Source organism: Saccostrea echinata, unplaced genomic scaffold, assembly GCF_033153115.1.
Source record: "Saccostrea echinata isolate AGI-Se365-2 ecotype Australia unplaced genomic scaffold, CSIRO_AGI_Sech_v1 ptg000016l, whole genome shotgun sequence".
Taxonomy (NCBI): domain Eukaryota; kingdom Metazoa; phylum Mollusca; class Bivalvia; order Ostreida; family Ostreidae; genus Saccostrea; species Saccostrea echinata.
The window spans coordinates 16,585,081-16,603,915 of NW_026889765.1; the positions used below are offsets into that span (position 1 = coordinate 16,585,081).

General features: G+C 31.6%; 1 protein-coding gene across 1 annotated transcript; it reads right to left on the reverse strand.

Annotated features, from left to right (window-relative positions):
- Positions 1-556: 556 nt before the first annotated feature.
- On the reverse strand, positions 557-3,952 carry LOC133188524 (uncharacterized). Its single transcript, XM_061323993.1, has 3 exons — positions 3,563-3,952; positions 1,084-1,205; positions 557-862 (listed from the first exon to the last, which is right to left on the reverse strand). Exons 1-3 carry the CDS (start codon positions 3,621-3,623, stop codon positions 602-604), a joined length of 444 nt encoding a protein of 147 aa, XP_061179977.1. The 5' UTR covers positions 3,624-3,952; the 3' UTR covers positions 557-601.
- Positions 3,953-18,835: the final 14,883 nt, after the last annotated feature.

The window sequence follows — 18,835 nt, forward strand, 5'->3', positions numbered from 1 at the left end:
TAGGCTCCATAATTAAGGCACTAAACAGGCTCCATGGTTCGGGCCTTTCATACAACAATTTTTTAACAATAAAATATTTACATATAAGAACAAAAACATTACAGTACATTCACTTGTCCCTTTGCTAACCGCTGACTTATCGAGAGACCAAAAAGTTTGAACTTAACATTGCGTGGACGACTTCTAAAAGGCTTTCACCCGTCGTCTTGGATCAAACTGGACCCAAAAAATTCTTGTATTTATAAAGAGATACCAGTACACAGGTTAGTTATTTTGTCTGCATATTGAATCATTTCAGTTCTTTCTACTTATAAACTTGAACTCAGAATGGGTTTTATTAGTTAATCCACGTTTCAGCCAAAGTCTTTCTTTGTTGTCAATATGATGTTCAGCAGTCAGCAAGGCAATACTTCTGAAATTTTCTGGTTATTTGTACCTTACGTTTTGATAAACCAAAGTTACAGTATCCATGGACGCCATTTATTTAGTTGAAAATTGTGTAGTCCGAGTGTTAGAAAGAACTGAACCGAATTAATGACGAAAGTATTAGTAAATTTCTTATCATTTCATTCATTATTATAAAAAACACTTACACAATAGGTCACATTCTACAAAGCAACATTGTTAACAAATAGAAGCAAATGTAAGGATTCCAACAAAGCATTCCGGTGGCAGTGTTACATAAATCCGATTTACAACATGATCGTATCGAACATCCATAATATTTGTAAGATCGAATTTTTCTTCGACATGCATTAAATGTCTCTTTGGTGACTGGAACACAGGGACTTTTCAAACACGTTCTCACAACAGATTCGTACTTCACATCTGAGGAGTAGTCTTTCATCTCATATACAACTTTCTGTTAAAGAATATCAAAATGCAATAAATGAACAGCATTTTTTTCCTTTCTTTTTCTCTAATGTCCATGTTTTATTAAGCTTTAATATAATTAAATTGTTCATTAAAATGTTCATTCAATTTAATGAAATGATCAAATTGACATATATGTTTTCTTAAGTAGTCAGTTTTATCTATTTAAAATCAACCAGTAATTCACTAATGGAATAGGTAAATTTATACCATACAAGAATCTTCCTTGGCGCAGTTAACTTTCTGTGAATATTCTTCGAATTCTTCACCACCACATTCCCCACCTATACATTTCCAACACTCCAGACAACAAATGTTTCTACAAAGTAGACCTGAAAAAGTCAATGAAGACTCTTGAATAATGCACCTTATCTTCACAGAAATATTGTACATCGTATCTGCTTAAATGATTTGAATATATTTTTTCAAAATGCTGGCCTTAAAAAGTGAAGGATTTACAAGGAGAAATTTGAATTAAGACAGTAAGTAAAGACAGAGGTAAAATAATGTTTTCAAGGCTTCTGAATGTGTTATGGAGTTGCTTGTTCTGCTCTGAAATACATCATACTTACTCTTTTTATATACCTAGTGGTATTACTCGTAGATGAAAGTATTTAAGGATAAGTTTGGCTGTCGTAAAAATTTAACAAAAGGCAGGGTAACGGTACTGCTTATTTTACAATTCTAGATGTACACAGTTCCACGGATTTCTTACGCGTGGTTTAAATAGAAAATGCATAGAAAAGGAAACATGACCACCTGGAAATATGTATGTCTACGGTACCTGAAATATTTTATGTTTTCGTTTTATTATTCAAACAAGAGAATACAGGAACCAAAAACAAAGATCCCCATTACAGCCTGATATCTATTTATGATTTATGATCATGACCTGAATGTTAACAGCGGGGAAAGAATTTTTAGATTGACTTCCTAATCATTAATAATGTGATCAAAGTGTAATGGTAGAATTTTCATTTAGACATGAGGAAATAATAGAGACATTATACAATACTTATTAATCATTTACATTTTGATGATACTATATAAACGCTTCGGCACAAAGATGCCACGAAAGGTCATTGCTGATTGCAAATTGTTATCATGACCTGAATGTAACAAAGTGGTCTTTCTAATTGTGAATAATGTGATCAATTTATAATGATTAATTTTCTTCAAGACATTGCAAACCTCAAAAACATAAGACGATACTTATTATTCCTTGACATTTTGATGATGCTATAAAAATATTTTAATGTAAATACTTGAAAATTCCTAATTCAGAAGATCTTTTGCAAATTGTTTTCGTCTGTTAAGCGTAAGTTTTTTTTCTTTATTTCGACCTTTCAAGAATAATTGGACCAAGATAACTCAGTGTGTTCTAGGGTAATTGGTATCCAAGTTTGCCCAAATAAGGATCATTCTTATTTTTAATGGCTAGACAAATTAAGTCAAGTGAAAATAATAGAGGATATTCAATATTTTGTATTTTGAAACGGGATTTATTACAATTATTTCATGTTTTCACGAGTGCAAAGCACGAATAGAAATTCCGAATAATCCTGTCTCACGACTGAAATAAAATCCATATTCAACTTCAAAATTTGAATTTTCCTTTTATTGCATTTTCTTTGATTTTCCCTTTGCCTTTGCCTTTTTTTCAGTGTCATAGGCCGTGACGTCATAATTGATATGGATTTTAACAACATATCTGTAGAATTTTGGTAGTATGAGTTTCTCTCAGGATGGTTTATTTACTCTATCTTAAGTTCATAACAGCCCAGGGAGTTTTTTTTAATACGAAGGGAAGGCGCATTTCTGATATTCTCTTACACTGTGACAAAATATCACTTTGATGTTGTTTTTTTTTTTCAGACTGTTGTAAACTATCATCTTTAATAGATGAATTAATTGCAGCAATTCAGTGCTAAAATGAATAAATTATAGTCATTTTTTAAAATAAAATTCCAAGCCAAAAATGGCTTTTTATCGTAAAGATTTAAATTTGTTCCATGGAGGCCTAGAGAGGGCAACCAGCGATGTCTAAAAGCCTTGATTTTTCATAAGAATAAGATTCAGCGATAATTATGAAACAATTATATTATTTTTTTTATGAAATTGAAATTGAATAGAAAATGATTAAAGATAAAGGGAAAAGCTGACAACATAATTTATTTTAAGATTCAGTAACTAGTCCAAACGTTTTTTAGATAACAAAGAAAAGTTGTATATAGTACACCAAATAAATCAAATAAAAGAATACATTTTACCATGTGTTTCCCTCTTAATACCGTTATTTGCTTGTACACAAAATTTGCCAGCCACATTTATCTTTTATTTACTTCCTTCAGACTTTCTCCCCTATGTTTACAGTGAAGTCACGATCGAGGAGTCTATAACGTGTTGTGGGTTAAAGAACTTTTTTATATTAAGTTTTTAAACAGTATAAATCATTTTTCAAGTCCTAATATTTCATACATTTTGAATTTTATGTTTTGATGTATGTTTCTAATAACTAACATATTTTACATTTTTATAGTTTGTTTTTCATTGGAAATTATTATCCTGCATCGTCAGTATCAAACGATTCCTTATTACCATGACAAAGATTGGTTGCGGAGAGCACTACACATGACAAAGTAGACATAATCAATTAACATAGGAACAAAAGACGTGTATATATACTCACTCAAAACACACATTAGCCTACACAGCCTCCAAGTAAACAATGGTGAAAGGTAAGATTCCATGAAATGACAGGCGATTGTAGATTCTCCACATCAAACAAAGCAACAAGTTAACTTCATCTGCTATCTCAGACATAGAATAGGTTCCGCTGAAATTTATTCCACACTCTTCATCTCTCCAGTAATTATGAATCATTTGGATTTTTTTCTCCCCGATTAACTTTTATCCATAAATAACATGTGTATCTCCGGTGTGATATTTACAGTATGTCTCCCTTTACTTTCTACACTTTGATATCCTTGCTGAAATGAAATCGAATACCTTTGCACAGACGGCGGGATGTCTAATTTTTTTCCTTAAAATATTCCCTCAATCAGATATCAGTGTCTCCAGATCACGGCTAAAATCTTTCTTAAGTCCACTGTTTAATGAGATGAGGAATCCGGAATAGATTGGGTTTCGGCATGTCATAGAGCTCTCAGCCTGGGAAAATGGAAGTGTTTATGTATAAATCGGTTAAATATTTATTTTTAATTGTAATTCAAATATTTATCTTAATTGAGTAGAAGTAAATCTTTTATGTAGGTAAGAAATCCATTGTATCACTCTTTGTGCATAATTTTCTGATTTGTTTGAACTTCAAAGAAATTTTAAACCGATTGCTCCCATCTACTCTTTACAAAAAAAAAAAAAAAGATTGCTAAATAAGAATTGAAGTGTGTAAATATATAGGCTAGTATTCATTTAACACTTAAACATCTCCTTTCAATATTTCATCTCAATGCTGAGACTGAATGTATATTTCAAAATACAAAAGTGTTTGTATAACTATCGATATCTCAAGGCTATTAAAAACAATCCATATGTTGTTCGAGGTAAAGAGTAAAACATTTACTTTTAGCTCTAGATTGAAAATAATATCCGCATATGTTAATGTACATTCAAGAAGCAATTCAGAACACCTGGTAGTTATTATTTTAATAACTATAGTTGAATAAAATAGAATATTTTTCTTGGTTTTCATAAACATAATACCTACCTGACAGTGTGAAAGTTTGCAAAATCTTGTATTTATATATATAATATGTTCATAATATTGGCAATGGATTATAAATAATTTATAAGGCTTTCCTAAGTGTAATCATTTCCATTCTTTGTCATTAATAGATTTGCACTTCGTAGATTTTACACATTGGCACAGCCTGTAGTGATTTTACTCTCCCGAATTCTGCCTGAATATTAATGGTTATCTCCTGCCAGAAATTACAAAAGATGAACTGATATTGACAAATATTTCGCAGCTAAGAAATTTTTGAGTCTGAAAAGAAATATTTCCTTGAGTTTAGTCCTGTGTATATTTTCTATACTCTCAGTGAAAATTAATACAAAATATCAACAAATATAGATAAATCGAATCAAGTCATAATAACGCCTGTTGAAACATGTTAAATACTGGATAGGTATCTTTTACATTGACCAAAAACCAAGAAGTTGGAGAGAAATTCAGGGAAATCCGAAATGAAGTTGTACATTAAAAGCCAGAAAATTAATAAATGTACACTGGTACAAAACCAGTTTAACTTCTCATCTCATTGATAAATTAATCCAACCTGGTAAATGATGGCAGATGGCAGAATTTGTTTCTAGATTCAAAAACAAAATGCACCCATCCTTAAATAAAAACAAGTCCTGTAGGACTTTTCTAAAAACAAATCTGATGTTTTTGTGTAAGATTTTAATTTAAAAATCTCTTAGACAAATCTTAAGTGCTTTTCACGAACGTATTCGTAGCAGATTGAACATAGGAGATCAATAAGGAAGCTCCTTCCTTTGGAAGGATCGCAATACGACTTATTATCCTCAAAAAAGTGGATAATATGGAAAATGAACAGGTTCCTTCTCAAATCCGATAAGCGACACAAATGTAGTGAGTGTAATCATCATGCAGCAAGAAAGTTTGAAATGGACGTGACAAACACAAGGCTGACTTGAAGGTAGCTCATCTTTTTTTTCATTTGGGGGGGGGGGGGTTATGATACGCTAGGAATATTAAATTCAGTCTCAAGTTGTATTCAACATTCTTTGTGAAAAAGTGAAGATAAATTGAACAAATCAAGATAAAACAGGGAAAGACATTACCTGTCCGAATGCAAAACTTGGTTGTTCAAAATTTAGAAAGAAGGGAAACCGGTAACTAATTTATTATTGTATATAAAGTGAGGTGTTGTTTTATATTTGGCAAGTTAGAAGTGCCAGAAAAAAAATCTTGATGTAACGGTGATGCTATATTTTAAGGATATCCTATCATCAGCCAGGAAGGATAACTCTTAAATTTATTATTTTATTTAAAGAGTCTCAAAATGAAGCTTGAAATGGAGATCTTTTTGTGCAACAATTTTCATTTTATGCATTTTGATATGATTCAAGGTTCTTTGAAGTCCTTGAATCGGTCTTGTAAAAAGTTAACATTTGTAGCAAAAAAGAAAAAGATTAATTCATTTTTAGAGAAATCGAATTTCCTCTAGACTAGCATTAGATACCATTGCTAATTAGCATGATATGAATTAGATGTGATATGTGATCTCTAGCAATGATAGCACAAGCTTTTTACACTATGCATTATATGACAATTGAAGTAAAAAAGAACTAAAATACTGTATAAGCATAAAAAGATGCAATTTTCTCCAAATGCCTGGATACCTATGGATTTTTCTATCCTAAATTACATTTGTTGATCAATTTTCAATTAGAAAATGCATAGTTGGTGTTCTTATTCGCATTTCCTGAAAATATATTTGGGATTTGATAATTTTCCCTCTTTAATATGATGAACTATAATTATGAACTTTGAAGATTTTCCATAGGTAAATTCACGTTCTTTGTGAAATCAGAGACATTTTTGTAAGCATTTTCCATTACTTAAAAGCTGATTTTCAGAACCTGAGGATCGGACTACCTTAAATTCATGTACTTGTAAACTCACACTGCCATGCATCAGTATTTCCTTTAAAATAAAATTCATATTTTTGAAAATTATTTTCTGTACGATCTTTATGTGAATTTTGGTTTTTCCCCTGAAAAACTGAAGCCATGCAAAAGAAAACCAGTTGCCATGTTTCGAAACATACGTAACTATCCTGATTAGAATACATCGTGCGCCGAGAATAACTTATGTTCTTTATATTCTGTGAGTAAATAAATGAATTATTTTATTTATGTTTTGTCACTACCACGAAAGAAAAACGGAATAATAAACCCGATTTTTGAATAAACGGCGCTACTGAAGGATTTCCGAATGCAAAAACAATGTCATATTCCACGTATAAATCAAGTGTTCAATGCATTGTTTTGTTAATAAAATAATGTAAGATAAAAAAAAAATCTATAAGAAATATTCACTTGCTCGATCGGACAAGTACATCAGCAGTCTCACTTGAGGATTTACTTGCCCCGGGCAATCGGACAACCGTTAATGTCGATCCCTGTAAAATTTGCCTTGTTTTTCATCTGAAATCATATATTCTGAGTCATATCTCAAAAAATACATCACTGGGCTAGTTTTTTCCCCTTAAATTGCAAGATGTTTTCAACCTATCAGCACTACGTTTAAAAAAAAGGTTGATGCAAGAAAGTATTTCAATGTCTGTTTAGATTTTTTTTTAAAATATAAAATATGATATTTCATTAGTGCAGGAAGGTCACACAATAATTATCGCGCATTAATTTGCAACATTTTTAAATCATGAATATTATTTAAACTATTTTGCTAGGATAAGATTTTATTTATTGGCATGCTAACATGTGGTAAAATACGAGTATGAGAGATATGAAAGTGAGTAGCCTAATGAAAGAGGGGAAGATAAAGAATAGTGATCAGTCTCAAAAAATCTACAAACGATACAAATCTGTGAGCATGGCATAAAACAGAGACTCCCAATTAATTCCAGAGGTGGGGTAGTAGTCTAAGAGGAGTAAGCATCCCCTGTGGACTAAGTCAAAATATCAGTCAAAACAAGTCACGATGATAGGCTGTTTGCTACCAAGATCATTAAAACAACCATAGAATTTGCGAAATTGTGACTTTGATTGAGGTCGTTGAAATCCCTGTAACATTAACTTACTTGTCAGTAGCCTGCCTAAGTCTGAAAATTGATCGTACTCAGAGCAAGCTCTTAAGTATCGAATACTTTGGGCGACATTAATATCATGTTAGGGTGATAGTGGAATATTACTACATAAATAAGGAATTATGACGACGGAAAAGCTGAAATCATCTTTGTTAAACAGTTAAGTGGTTATTTGGCCCTTTTATCGTCTAAGGTCAATTTAACATTTAGATATGAAACAAATCTGACAGACTTTGTGGTGTTGGTGTCTTTTATTTCAAATTCACGGAGATATATCGAATCGATTAATGAATGGAAGTATCTATTGCTAATTGAGTAAACGTTGTCGAGATAAAGTCCACAGCAATTGTTTTCTTCTTTACATGTAAAAATTTTAGAATAAGTTTACTCTGCTTCATGGGAATATCTAAAAAGCTACTATTTAAGTACAAAAAGGTCAGTATAAGTGCAGTTTAATAACCCAGAAAGATGCACACTGACTAGTAGTTACCTAAAATGTACATGTACTTTTCGAAAAAAATCCTTGATATAACTCATATCAGGAGTGAAAACTTTTTATTACTTACTAATTGTTATCAGGTTTATATCACGAATATTATCAGTAATTATCAAAAATAATCCTTAGCAATACTCACCATAAAGACACGAAGGTCTTTTAAACTTCCAAAAAATTCATCGTGAAAAGCACGATCTATAAAACAATAGAAAACGAGGTATGCAGAAATTTAGAGAAGAAATTTCCACTTCACAAAACTAAAAATAATTGATTTTGAAAAAAAAATACTTATCCGATCCCGTAAGCTAAATGATTGTTATAATACACGAGTTGTTGAAAAAAAAATCTTAATTCTCTTCTTTACTACATGTATCCGTGTCTTTAAAGAAGCTGGTTTCACCGCTGAACTGTGAACACGTAGCTTCCTGTCGCGATGATTTCTACAGACGGCAGGCCGTCTCAATATTTTACTCTATTAACCCTCTACATCAAGATATGAAATGTTTCAGAAAACGGTCAAAATCCTAGTTAAGTCCACTTGACATTCATTATAATGAGAAATGAAGATCATAATATCGATATACGTATCATTTTCCTGGAGGAAAATCTACAGCGGTTTCGTTTCAACTGGTGTAATAATTAATCTTTGTTCCTTATTCATATACGAAAATAATTACATACTGCAAAATTAATCAATGGCAGACACATTCCATGCTTTAAAACGTTATATTCAAGAAAAAATTATATACACTGTATCTATTATATATTTGCCAGTCCAATATTAAGAAACTCTTAAAAGGATTTCATTGGGAGTCTCACAAAATCAAAGGAAATCCGAATGAACTTTTAATTGGAACTGCTCAGGGGTGGTCATTTAAAGTTATATTTGTATAAAAATAAATTCAAAGGATTTATGTTCTTGTTAAAAGACCAATCATCGCGTAATTCATGACATTATATAGATAATCTACTTGTTATAGAATAATATTCAAATAATTGTGTGAACTGACCTCCATTATTCTTTTATCTTTTTCCATCTGGTTTTTTTTTCACGCTAAAAATTTGAAGTAAAGTAAAGGGATATTTATTGCAATTTGCATATATTTATAAACATTTTTGAATACATAGCATGCACTCGAGTATGTGTGTGTAAGGGGGGGGGGGGCTCTCATTGCTTTCTCCTGATCAAATCACATGTGATTGCTTATCAAAGGAGTGCAAGTCTTTCAGAGTAGGCATTCAATTACACATCCATATGGCAATGAATTATGTAGGGTTTTATATTCCATTCAATGGCAGATAATAATAAAAGCATGATTAACTTTGATATACTGTCACAAACAAATCAAATTCAAGTAAATAAAATTTCTTTTCTACTAATTCTCAATTTCTCAAGTACAAACATTGTTTGTAAGAGTGTTAAAATGCTTTTAAATTGTTCACCGAACGTGCAGAATAAGATCAATCGCTAATGATTTAGTTTTGCACCAGTTACTGACATGAAAAAAAAATTCAAAAGGAGGAAAAATTGCTTTTATCTATATCTATCTATCTATCTATCTATCTATCTATCTATCTATCTATCTATATAGTAAAGCGTGTGCATTTCAAACAATTCAAGAAATAAATATAACAATTTCAAAGATAAATTTCATAAGAACAGCAACCCGGTATTCTTATATCTTTATATTTTTATTTATATTTTTATATATTTTACACTTATTTCTACCGGGATAGAAGTCTAACTGGTCACCCATAATAACTGTATGTTAACCAATGATTCAGTTGTATAAGTACTTGATTTAACTTATAGATAATTCCATATGCGACCACTGTCATCAAGTTTAATTGCAAATTCAATTTTTTCAGCTAAGCGTCCTGTTATTATCTTTTCCCTGCGTAACTATGTGCATGTAAATCATCGACAATTAGTAAAAAAAATCGTCTCAAATGAGTTTATAATCTAATGTACACTATTGAAAGCATATGTGCATCGGACGTCGTGAAAGGAATAGTACAAAAGCATTGTGATGTATAATTATAACCTCTATTAGACATTAAGGTTTAATCAACATTTTTACGGGGAACACTGATTGCGTGTATTTCAATTTATTGAAAACACAGTATAATTCTTAATTCAAAGAAAGATCGAATGCCTATTGTCAGAAAAAATGAAGTGCAATTACTTATTAGGAAATTTTTTATCCGCTCCAATTTCATTGCATCATTGATGTTGCTTTATTTTTTAATATTGTATATTCACAGATAACATGCAAACCTACAGTCTTTGATATAGTTAAGTACGTAATGAAAGAGATTAATTTATAAATATAATAGTATCTCAAGATTTTCAAAAATTCGCCGATATATGGCTGAAATAGTGCCGATTCGGCGTAAAACATTAATCAATCAATCAATCAAAACTTTGCAGGCTTGTGTAATATACATTGTAATCATTAGTGAAAACTTTTGATTGTGTATAAGTATTTAGAAGATGACTGAAACAGTGTGGCTATTACCGGTATAGGTCATAATATTATACAAAAATAAATCTAAGAACAATTAATTGTAAAATGTGTTTCAATATCTAAACCAAAAAAAAAGAAAGATTAAAAACTATACTTTTGCAATAGCTAAATCTAAACAATGTTATCTTTAATTACGTTTCAAAAACAAGTTTTGATGAGAAAAATATACCTATGGCTAATTTACTTCACTTTTGAATAGAAAAAGGATCTTACAGTTATTTTGTTATCTTGTATAAAGTGCATTGGCCATTGTATAGTTCTTGACTTTCTCATACGATATGACAGCAGTGACACTAACGTGTAAAATGTATAATACAGTATTAAAGGGCCTAGAAAAATCCGTCAATAAGTCGCCAATCAGTTGCTATTTTTTTTTTTTAAAAAGAACTATGTATGAAATGAAGGTAAAACTTTAAAAAGGATACACCCGCCCTATTAATAAAGTCTTCAAATTATGCCCTATTCACACGGATGTGCATTAAATATTTGATTCGCAGTAAATTAATACAAAGTCAAATAAGGCGAATTCAACAAATGCGAATTAAATTGCGTTCACGCGACAGTTAATGCGAAATAAACTATATATGTGTTTCACACTTTGAAAATTCTTTTTTGACTTAATTGTTTTTCAGATATTTAAAATCGATGTATTTTGGAAACACTACTTTTTTTTCTATTGCACTCCTGACATGGTATAACATTGGCCACAACTTGGTCAAACAAAAATTGCTACAGTCTACATTTAAAGTGAAATATATGGAGAACAAACAGTATTCGAGTTCAAATGTCCATTAAACAATACCAATTCTGGAGCAGAGCAAACACGGACCTCTAAAACATCAGAGGTGGGACCAGGTGCCACAGAGGAGTGAGCATCCCCTGCCGACCGGTCAAACCCGCCGTGTGCTCCTTGTCATGATCGGGAAAATCGGAAAAATCCGTCGACAATTCAGTGTGTAAATAATGGCCTAACAATTACAGTGAAACCTGTCTAATCCAACATACACTGGGAGACGAATTTTATGTTGAAATAGACAGGGTGTCGAATTGCACAGTGTAAAAAATCATAGAAAATAGTAAAACTGGAGAGAAAAATTAACGTCGCAATTCACAATGTGACGCATTGCAGAGGTGTCGGATTAGACAGTTTTCACTGTAGTATGAAAAAAGTCAGTCAGCATATGACTTAATGATAGATTGTATTTGCTTGCAAGGCCATTGTATCGACCATAAAACTTAAAAAATGATGACTTTAAACGAGACTGCTGATATTCTTGTTTCATCAACTTGTTTGTACATAACTTACCTCGTTTTAGAGATTGTTCGTACGTAGAGCATGCTCTTGCGTATCGAATCAATTCAGAGATATGAACCCCGTATGCAGGTGATAAGGGTATATTGCTGCATAGGTAAGGGAATTTGACGATTGAAAAGTTAAAGTCATCACGTTTATCATATACCTTGGTTGTTAGATTACCATTAATGTCTTTTTCTAATAAAATATCCGAATATGAAGCAGATGTTTCAGACTCTGTGGTATCTTTTTTCTCAAGCTCACCGGGATATATCGTGTCGACATAAGAATGGAAATAACCATTGTTAATTGACGATACGTCGTCAATATATCTAAATGTCGAGTTGAAGGCCACAGCAAGTGTTTTCTTCTTTTCACGTAAAAGATTTTGACCAAATTGACCAAATTCTGCTTCATATGAATACAAAAATAGGTCTGCTAATAAAGGGGCACAATTGGTACCCATGGGAATTCCGATAGATTGTTGGAAGATCTGGTCTCCAAATACCACATAGATATTGTCAATCATCTTTTTAATGTCAACTTCAGAGTACTTGTGCGTACAATCAGAATGTTTTTTAACAAAGTAATTTTGCAAATGACCAATGACAAGGTAAGTAAGTTTACGAGTTCCATTTTTATTGAAAAAGCAGCTGTCAACGATGTCAGAAAGTCTGGACTTTAATTTATCGTGGGGAATAGTTGTATATAAAGTTGAAAAGTCTTAAGTTTTTATGTTGTTGATTTTGGTAAAATTTTGTGATTTCAAATTTTCCAAAAGTTCCTTGGAATTTTTTAGTATCCACATCTGATTTACACCACTTCTCGAATATATTGGTGTACAGCACTCTTGAAGTTTGTCCTTCACTACTGTTAAAATCTTAGTGAGAAGTAAAGAAAGAGGCTTGGTAGAACATAAAGCTCAATACTTTGAATATTATCTGGAAAGTCTTCATTTCCACCATAAACCAGTATTATTTATTTCACAGATCTTCAAAAAATATTGAATTTTCAAAATGTCACAAAAAGGTGTTGCACTTCTGACAATTTTAGCATCATTTATGGCATAACTTTTTTTGTGAATTGAGATACCAATGAGATATTTGGCAGGTATTTAGACATTACCTAAAGACATATGCTGAGACATAGAAATTTATTCACATTGTCCGTACTTTAAGTGCAGGTTGAAAAATATGTGTTTGATCATTTTCTTAAATCACCCATAAAGACGATGACATCAACTTTTCTATCCTCAAATTCCCTTATTTATGTTACAATATACCACCTGCATATGAGGTTATGTCTCCCAGACGATTCATTATGCAGAATGTTCAACACTCAAAAAGAAATTTAAAAAGAAACGGTCTACTTTAAAGAAGTTGATGATGCAAGGTATCAACAATATTCGTTTAGAGTCAACATTTCGCAAATTCTGTGGTCGATATGACTTTGTTTGCAAATACAACCTGTCGTTAAGTCTTGTCTAACGTCTTTCACACAAATATATAGTTGTTATCATTTTCTAACGGAATTGTCTTCGGATTTCTCTGTGTTTCCAGACCATGACAAAGGATGTTCAGCATGTGTGACGGGTTGACTGGGGATGCTTACTCCTCCATGGCACCTGATCCCACCTCCGATATTTGTAAAACTCCATGTCTGCTCACAAATTGGTTTAATTGGCCTATTTTTCTGTAAAGTAACAAACTATTTGGATTTTCCATTATTTTCAAGAAAAGAGACAAAATGGACAAAATTCGTTCAATTTTGAGTATAGAATTTACTCAGCGCAAGCTTGCCCCAGAACAATATTCACATATAACGTCGATTGTATACTAGTAATTCTACACAAAGTATCAAAAGTTTGAGTTGGGGCAGGCCTACACTCAATGACTTTGAATCAGAATATCGACGTAAATTATGTAAATTATTATACTTTTTTCTCTCAAAATCATTGAAATTTTGAATTTACGAAATCTTTTTGACATCATATCTAATATATGACGTCATGGCTGATGAAAATATGTATATGTAATGCTTTCAAATCTGAGGATATCCATTTGTTTTAGATATGTAATTATAGATTTCTCAATCAAAGTTTGATTGGTAGGGCAAATATATTGGTATAACAAAATATAGTTCTTTTATCTTATTTTACTTACTTATTTTAGCCATTGTGGACATAAATGTAACTTTGTTTTAAGATAAGCTATACCATAATTTAGACGATGAACCATTCCTTTAATAAGGCAGGGCAACTGAAACCGAGATTTTTCATCGAAGGATGCTTTTGATCAATATCCACTAGAAATCAAGAATTTTTCCACCTCCAACTATGATTACCTATGATAAATTTTATTATTCCAAGTGAAACAAAGAATAAAGTAATTTATTTTAACTGACCTCAAGTTAATCATTACAAAACAAGTTAATAGGAGGTGATCCTTATGTCGCGGGTTCGAATCCCACTGCGGAACGTGGAGACCGGTCCTTCGTATTAGACCTATAAACTGAGGTCCCGTTTCGCAGTAGGTGCTGGCAAGAAAAAGATCCCTCATTGTTCAATGGCTATGAGTGCCGAGTATAGGTCTAAATTTGCAGCCTTCCACCGACAAGTGGCAGCGTCTCCGTATGAGTGAAAAATTCTAGAGAGGGACGTTAAACAACAAGAAACAAACACATCTTGATCAAATAGATTTTTAAAATTAACATTTTTGCAGGTTATTTTTTTTTTAAAGATAATTTTCTATAATATTTGTAAAAATAAAAACAAAATCCTGTAAAAAATAAATAAATATAATAGAGAGGTTGAGATTTCACGTACGCGTACAAGTTTAAAATCTCAACCTGTCTAATAAATTAAGTAAATAATACAGATTTACATGGATAGAACTGTGTTTAACAAGTCGGATTTTCTTTCATGTATACGATAATAGTTATTGATCTTTGGTAAGTAAAGCAAAGATCACACATATTCACTAAATTGAAACAGGAATGTCGATTTCTTTGATCTTTCAATTGCAATTTATAGAAATACTACTTTTCCACTTGGTAAACCCTTAAAGCTTATTCTCCAGATATTTCATATAAATATTTCAATCTGTTAAAACTTTTTTTTAATTTATGAACTCTTCCCAGACACACACATGATTCTCACTACATGGCAGAATCATAGAATAAACACATGAATCGAACGACATTCAAGTATTTCAGACTTTATTACAAATTATTTTCAAAAACAAAGTTTATACTAGGTGGTTTCGTCATATTAACCGACACAAACGATTCTGGTACCTTGACGTATAGTGAAAATATAGTACTTGAAATCATGTACACTGATTCAAAGAAATACATGTAGCCCCACCCCCACGCACACACATGCTGTTTTATTTGTTTTTTTCTCCTTCTTTCCCAATATTATCCCCTTTAAAAACGATACTTCCTATATCCAAACCAGGTACTAATACATGTATCTATTATAGATACAGCAATAAAATATAAAGAACCTCTACTTGGGTTGAAAAATATAATCTATTTGAAAGAAAGGGAATAAAATGAAGAATAAACAGAACCTTATGAATACAAAAAATGCTATTTCTAAAATCAATATAAATATTTTATAATTAAGTACCAGTCCATATAAAAATCAGACAAAAGGTGATACATGAAGGTTCTCAGAATTTGATGATTTTCCACACATAGATTTCTCTTGCAATATGATCCATGTATGTAAAATAAAAAATGTTTTAGTTCATGGTTACTATGGAAACCTGGTCAAAGAAATTTCCCTAGCAACCGGCCAATTTTTCCATGTGGTAGGACAAAAAGTCACTTATCTTTTAAGACATGAAATGAAATGTAAATATGAATAAAATTATTCCTCTTCACTAGCATAAAGAATATACACATTTTAAGTGTTTTAACAACCCAACAAGAAGATATCAGATTTAAAGTTAGTTCTGTAATACACATTGGAAGATATACATGTTTTGCATTTTTTGCTGATTCAGCATTTTTCTTGATTTTGGCAATATTCAAGGTCAAATTAAAATTTGCATCTAAAAATTTCAGCTTTTGCATGTATTTCACATAAAAGTAGAGGAATGTCTCTGATAAAATCCGAATTCAAACACGTGGGGTTTTTGAAAATAAGTGTCCGTTACCTAGCAACAATAATGGGTGTTTTGATAATTAAATAGTGAATAATTGTACAGTGTTACACAGAAAAATTATATTAATTGTTATATTAGAGTACTAGAAATAAATTTTAAAGTGATAGAACATAAATCAGACTTCTTAGCAAATTAAAGACTATTGTAAAGTTATTTATCTCCATGGCAACAGCAAATTCCCCATAGCAACAAGGCCGCAAAGCTTAATTTTGGCAGATATTCATGTAAGTGGTAAGAAATGTTTCAAATTTAGTCCTAAAATTGCAGTTAAGCAAAATTAAAAATGTATTATGGACCTCATAAAAGTATTTTTGTTATATAAATTTCCCATGGAAACGATTTTGAAAACACTTGATTTCATTGAGTGTTTGAAAGATTCATTCTCTGCTTTTACTTTGACCTTTATATATGAGCAGGAGAATAAATAGTCACAGAATTTCTTCAAACATGCTATATATGCTATCACAGAATATGAAACTATTAACTCACATAAGGCAAATATTTGTTGCTATGTAACATGGTTACCATGGCAACGTGCCCAAAATTTTGAGAGAAAAAACATGTATGAACATGTTCAGAGTCCCATTATTAATGTTTACAGCAATTCAGAAAAGTGACAATGGCTGTGTGTAAAGTCAAAAACTTGCTGTCTTGTATGCAAATGGACAATGTAATTTTGGTCTAATGAAAGTATTTATGTATTAACAAATCCCATGGCAACAATTTTGAACACATACATGTAACAACTTAGATATATCTGATAAAGAGTTAAAGCATTTTTTATATAACCATTGTCTTTGAAGAGTAATGGCACACAAATTGTATAGTTGGAATTCGATGTACTTCTCTCAAATATTCACTACTAGGAATACATTGTGCAATCATATCTTTAAACTTTTAGATGACACATTTTTACTATGGAAACCCTTTGTCAGCATGGAAATTGGTCCTTTAATGCTTAAGGTAGTACAAAACACCCATGAAATTTTTAAACTCATTTTTACGTTTGAAAAAAAGAATAATGTCACTCTAATGACTATAATCAATGATCTGAGAAATATAATAAACTGTGACATGTTTTCACCATATTTAAAAAAAAATGAAATTTTTAACTCATTTTTTTACGTTAAAAAAAAATATTGTCACTCTAATGACAATAATCAATGATTTGTATTAGAAATATAATAACTGTGACATTTTTTCACCGTATTTTCTAAAAAAAAAAAAAAAACCAACCCCCCCAAAAAAAAACCCAGATGTGTTTGTGAAATACTGATGCCCCCGTATGGCAGCTAATGGCAAAGGTTAAAGTTTCTCAGACTTAAGTCAAACTCCAAGGTCAAGAGATCAAAAATGTTGTTACCAAAAGAAAGGACTTGTGTCAATGGACATACCTGATAAATATGAAAGCCCAAACACCAACCGTTTAAAAGTTATGGGCAAGGGTAATGTTTTCTAAAAGTGGGTCAAACTCCAAGGTCAAGGTCAAAAAGTCAAAACTAATGGTACGCAGGGGATCACTTTGTCATAAGAAATACACATGCAAAATAAAGAAGCCCTAGCACCAACTGTTCAAAAGTTAAGTTGAAGGTTTAAGTTTTTCAAAAGTAGGTCAAACTCTAAGCAGAAGGTCAAAAGGTCAAAAATGTTTACACCCATGGAAAGTTCTTGTCAAGATGAATACACATGTGAAATATGAAACCCCTAGTACCAACTGTTCAAAAGTTATGGCCAAGGTTAAAGTTGGGTAAATTTTTGCAAAAGTGGGTCAAACTTCAAGGTCAAGAGATCAAATATGTTGGTACCCAACGGAAGATCTTGTCACAAGGGATACACATGTGAAATATAAAAGCAATAGCTCCAACCAATCAAAATTTATAGACAAGGCTAAAGTTTTTTGCGGACAGACAGACAGTGGATGGACAGGACAAAAACTATATACCCCCGAATATTCGATTACGGGGCATAAAAATTAGAGACATCCTATAAATTGGTCTATCAAAAGCTTTCAATTAGATGGTGTTCATGCCATCCACATACAATATGACCATCTGTTAATAAATGCAAATTATCTCTTCATCTATTTAAAATACAGCCCTGATATTTGAACATATTTACAAGGAAGCTTTATTATTTACAATAAAGGTCAAGGTCATATTAAAAGATCAAAGGTCAAATATTGTGATGTCCTCTACTGGTTGTTTTAATTTTTTGGCATTGATTTTTTTTAAATCGACAAAAAATCTTAAACCGCTAATAAATTGTCTGCATTTTGACACATTTCAATCTGTTTGTTTGTTTGTTTCGTTCCCTTTCGAGAATTTTTCACTCATATGGAGACACCACCATTTGCCAGTGGAGGGCTGCAAATTTATACCTATACTCGGCACTAAGGGCCATTGAGCAGTGGGTCGGTTTTTACGGTCTCATCCAAAGGACCGGTCTCCACATACCGCAGTGGATTCGAACCCTCAATGTAAGGATCAGCTCCTCTAGAGCAGACGCTCTAACCACTGAGCCACGCAGGTGACCATTTTAATCTGGGTTCCATTTCAATCATTCTGTTTTTTTTTCCCTTAAAATTTGAATAATTTATTATCTCTTAAAAGAACTTAAAGTGTAGTAAATGTACATGTGAATTTTCAATTCCTAGGCTA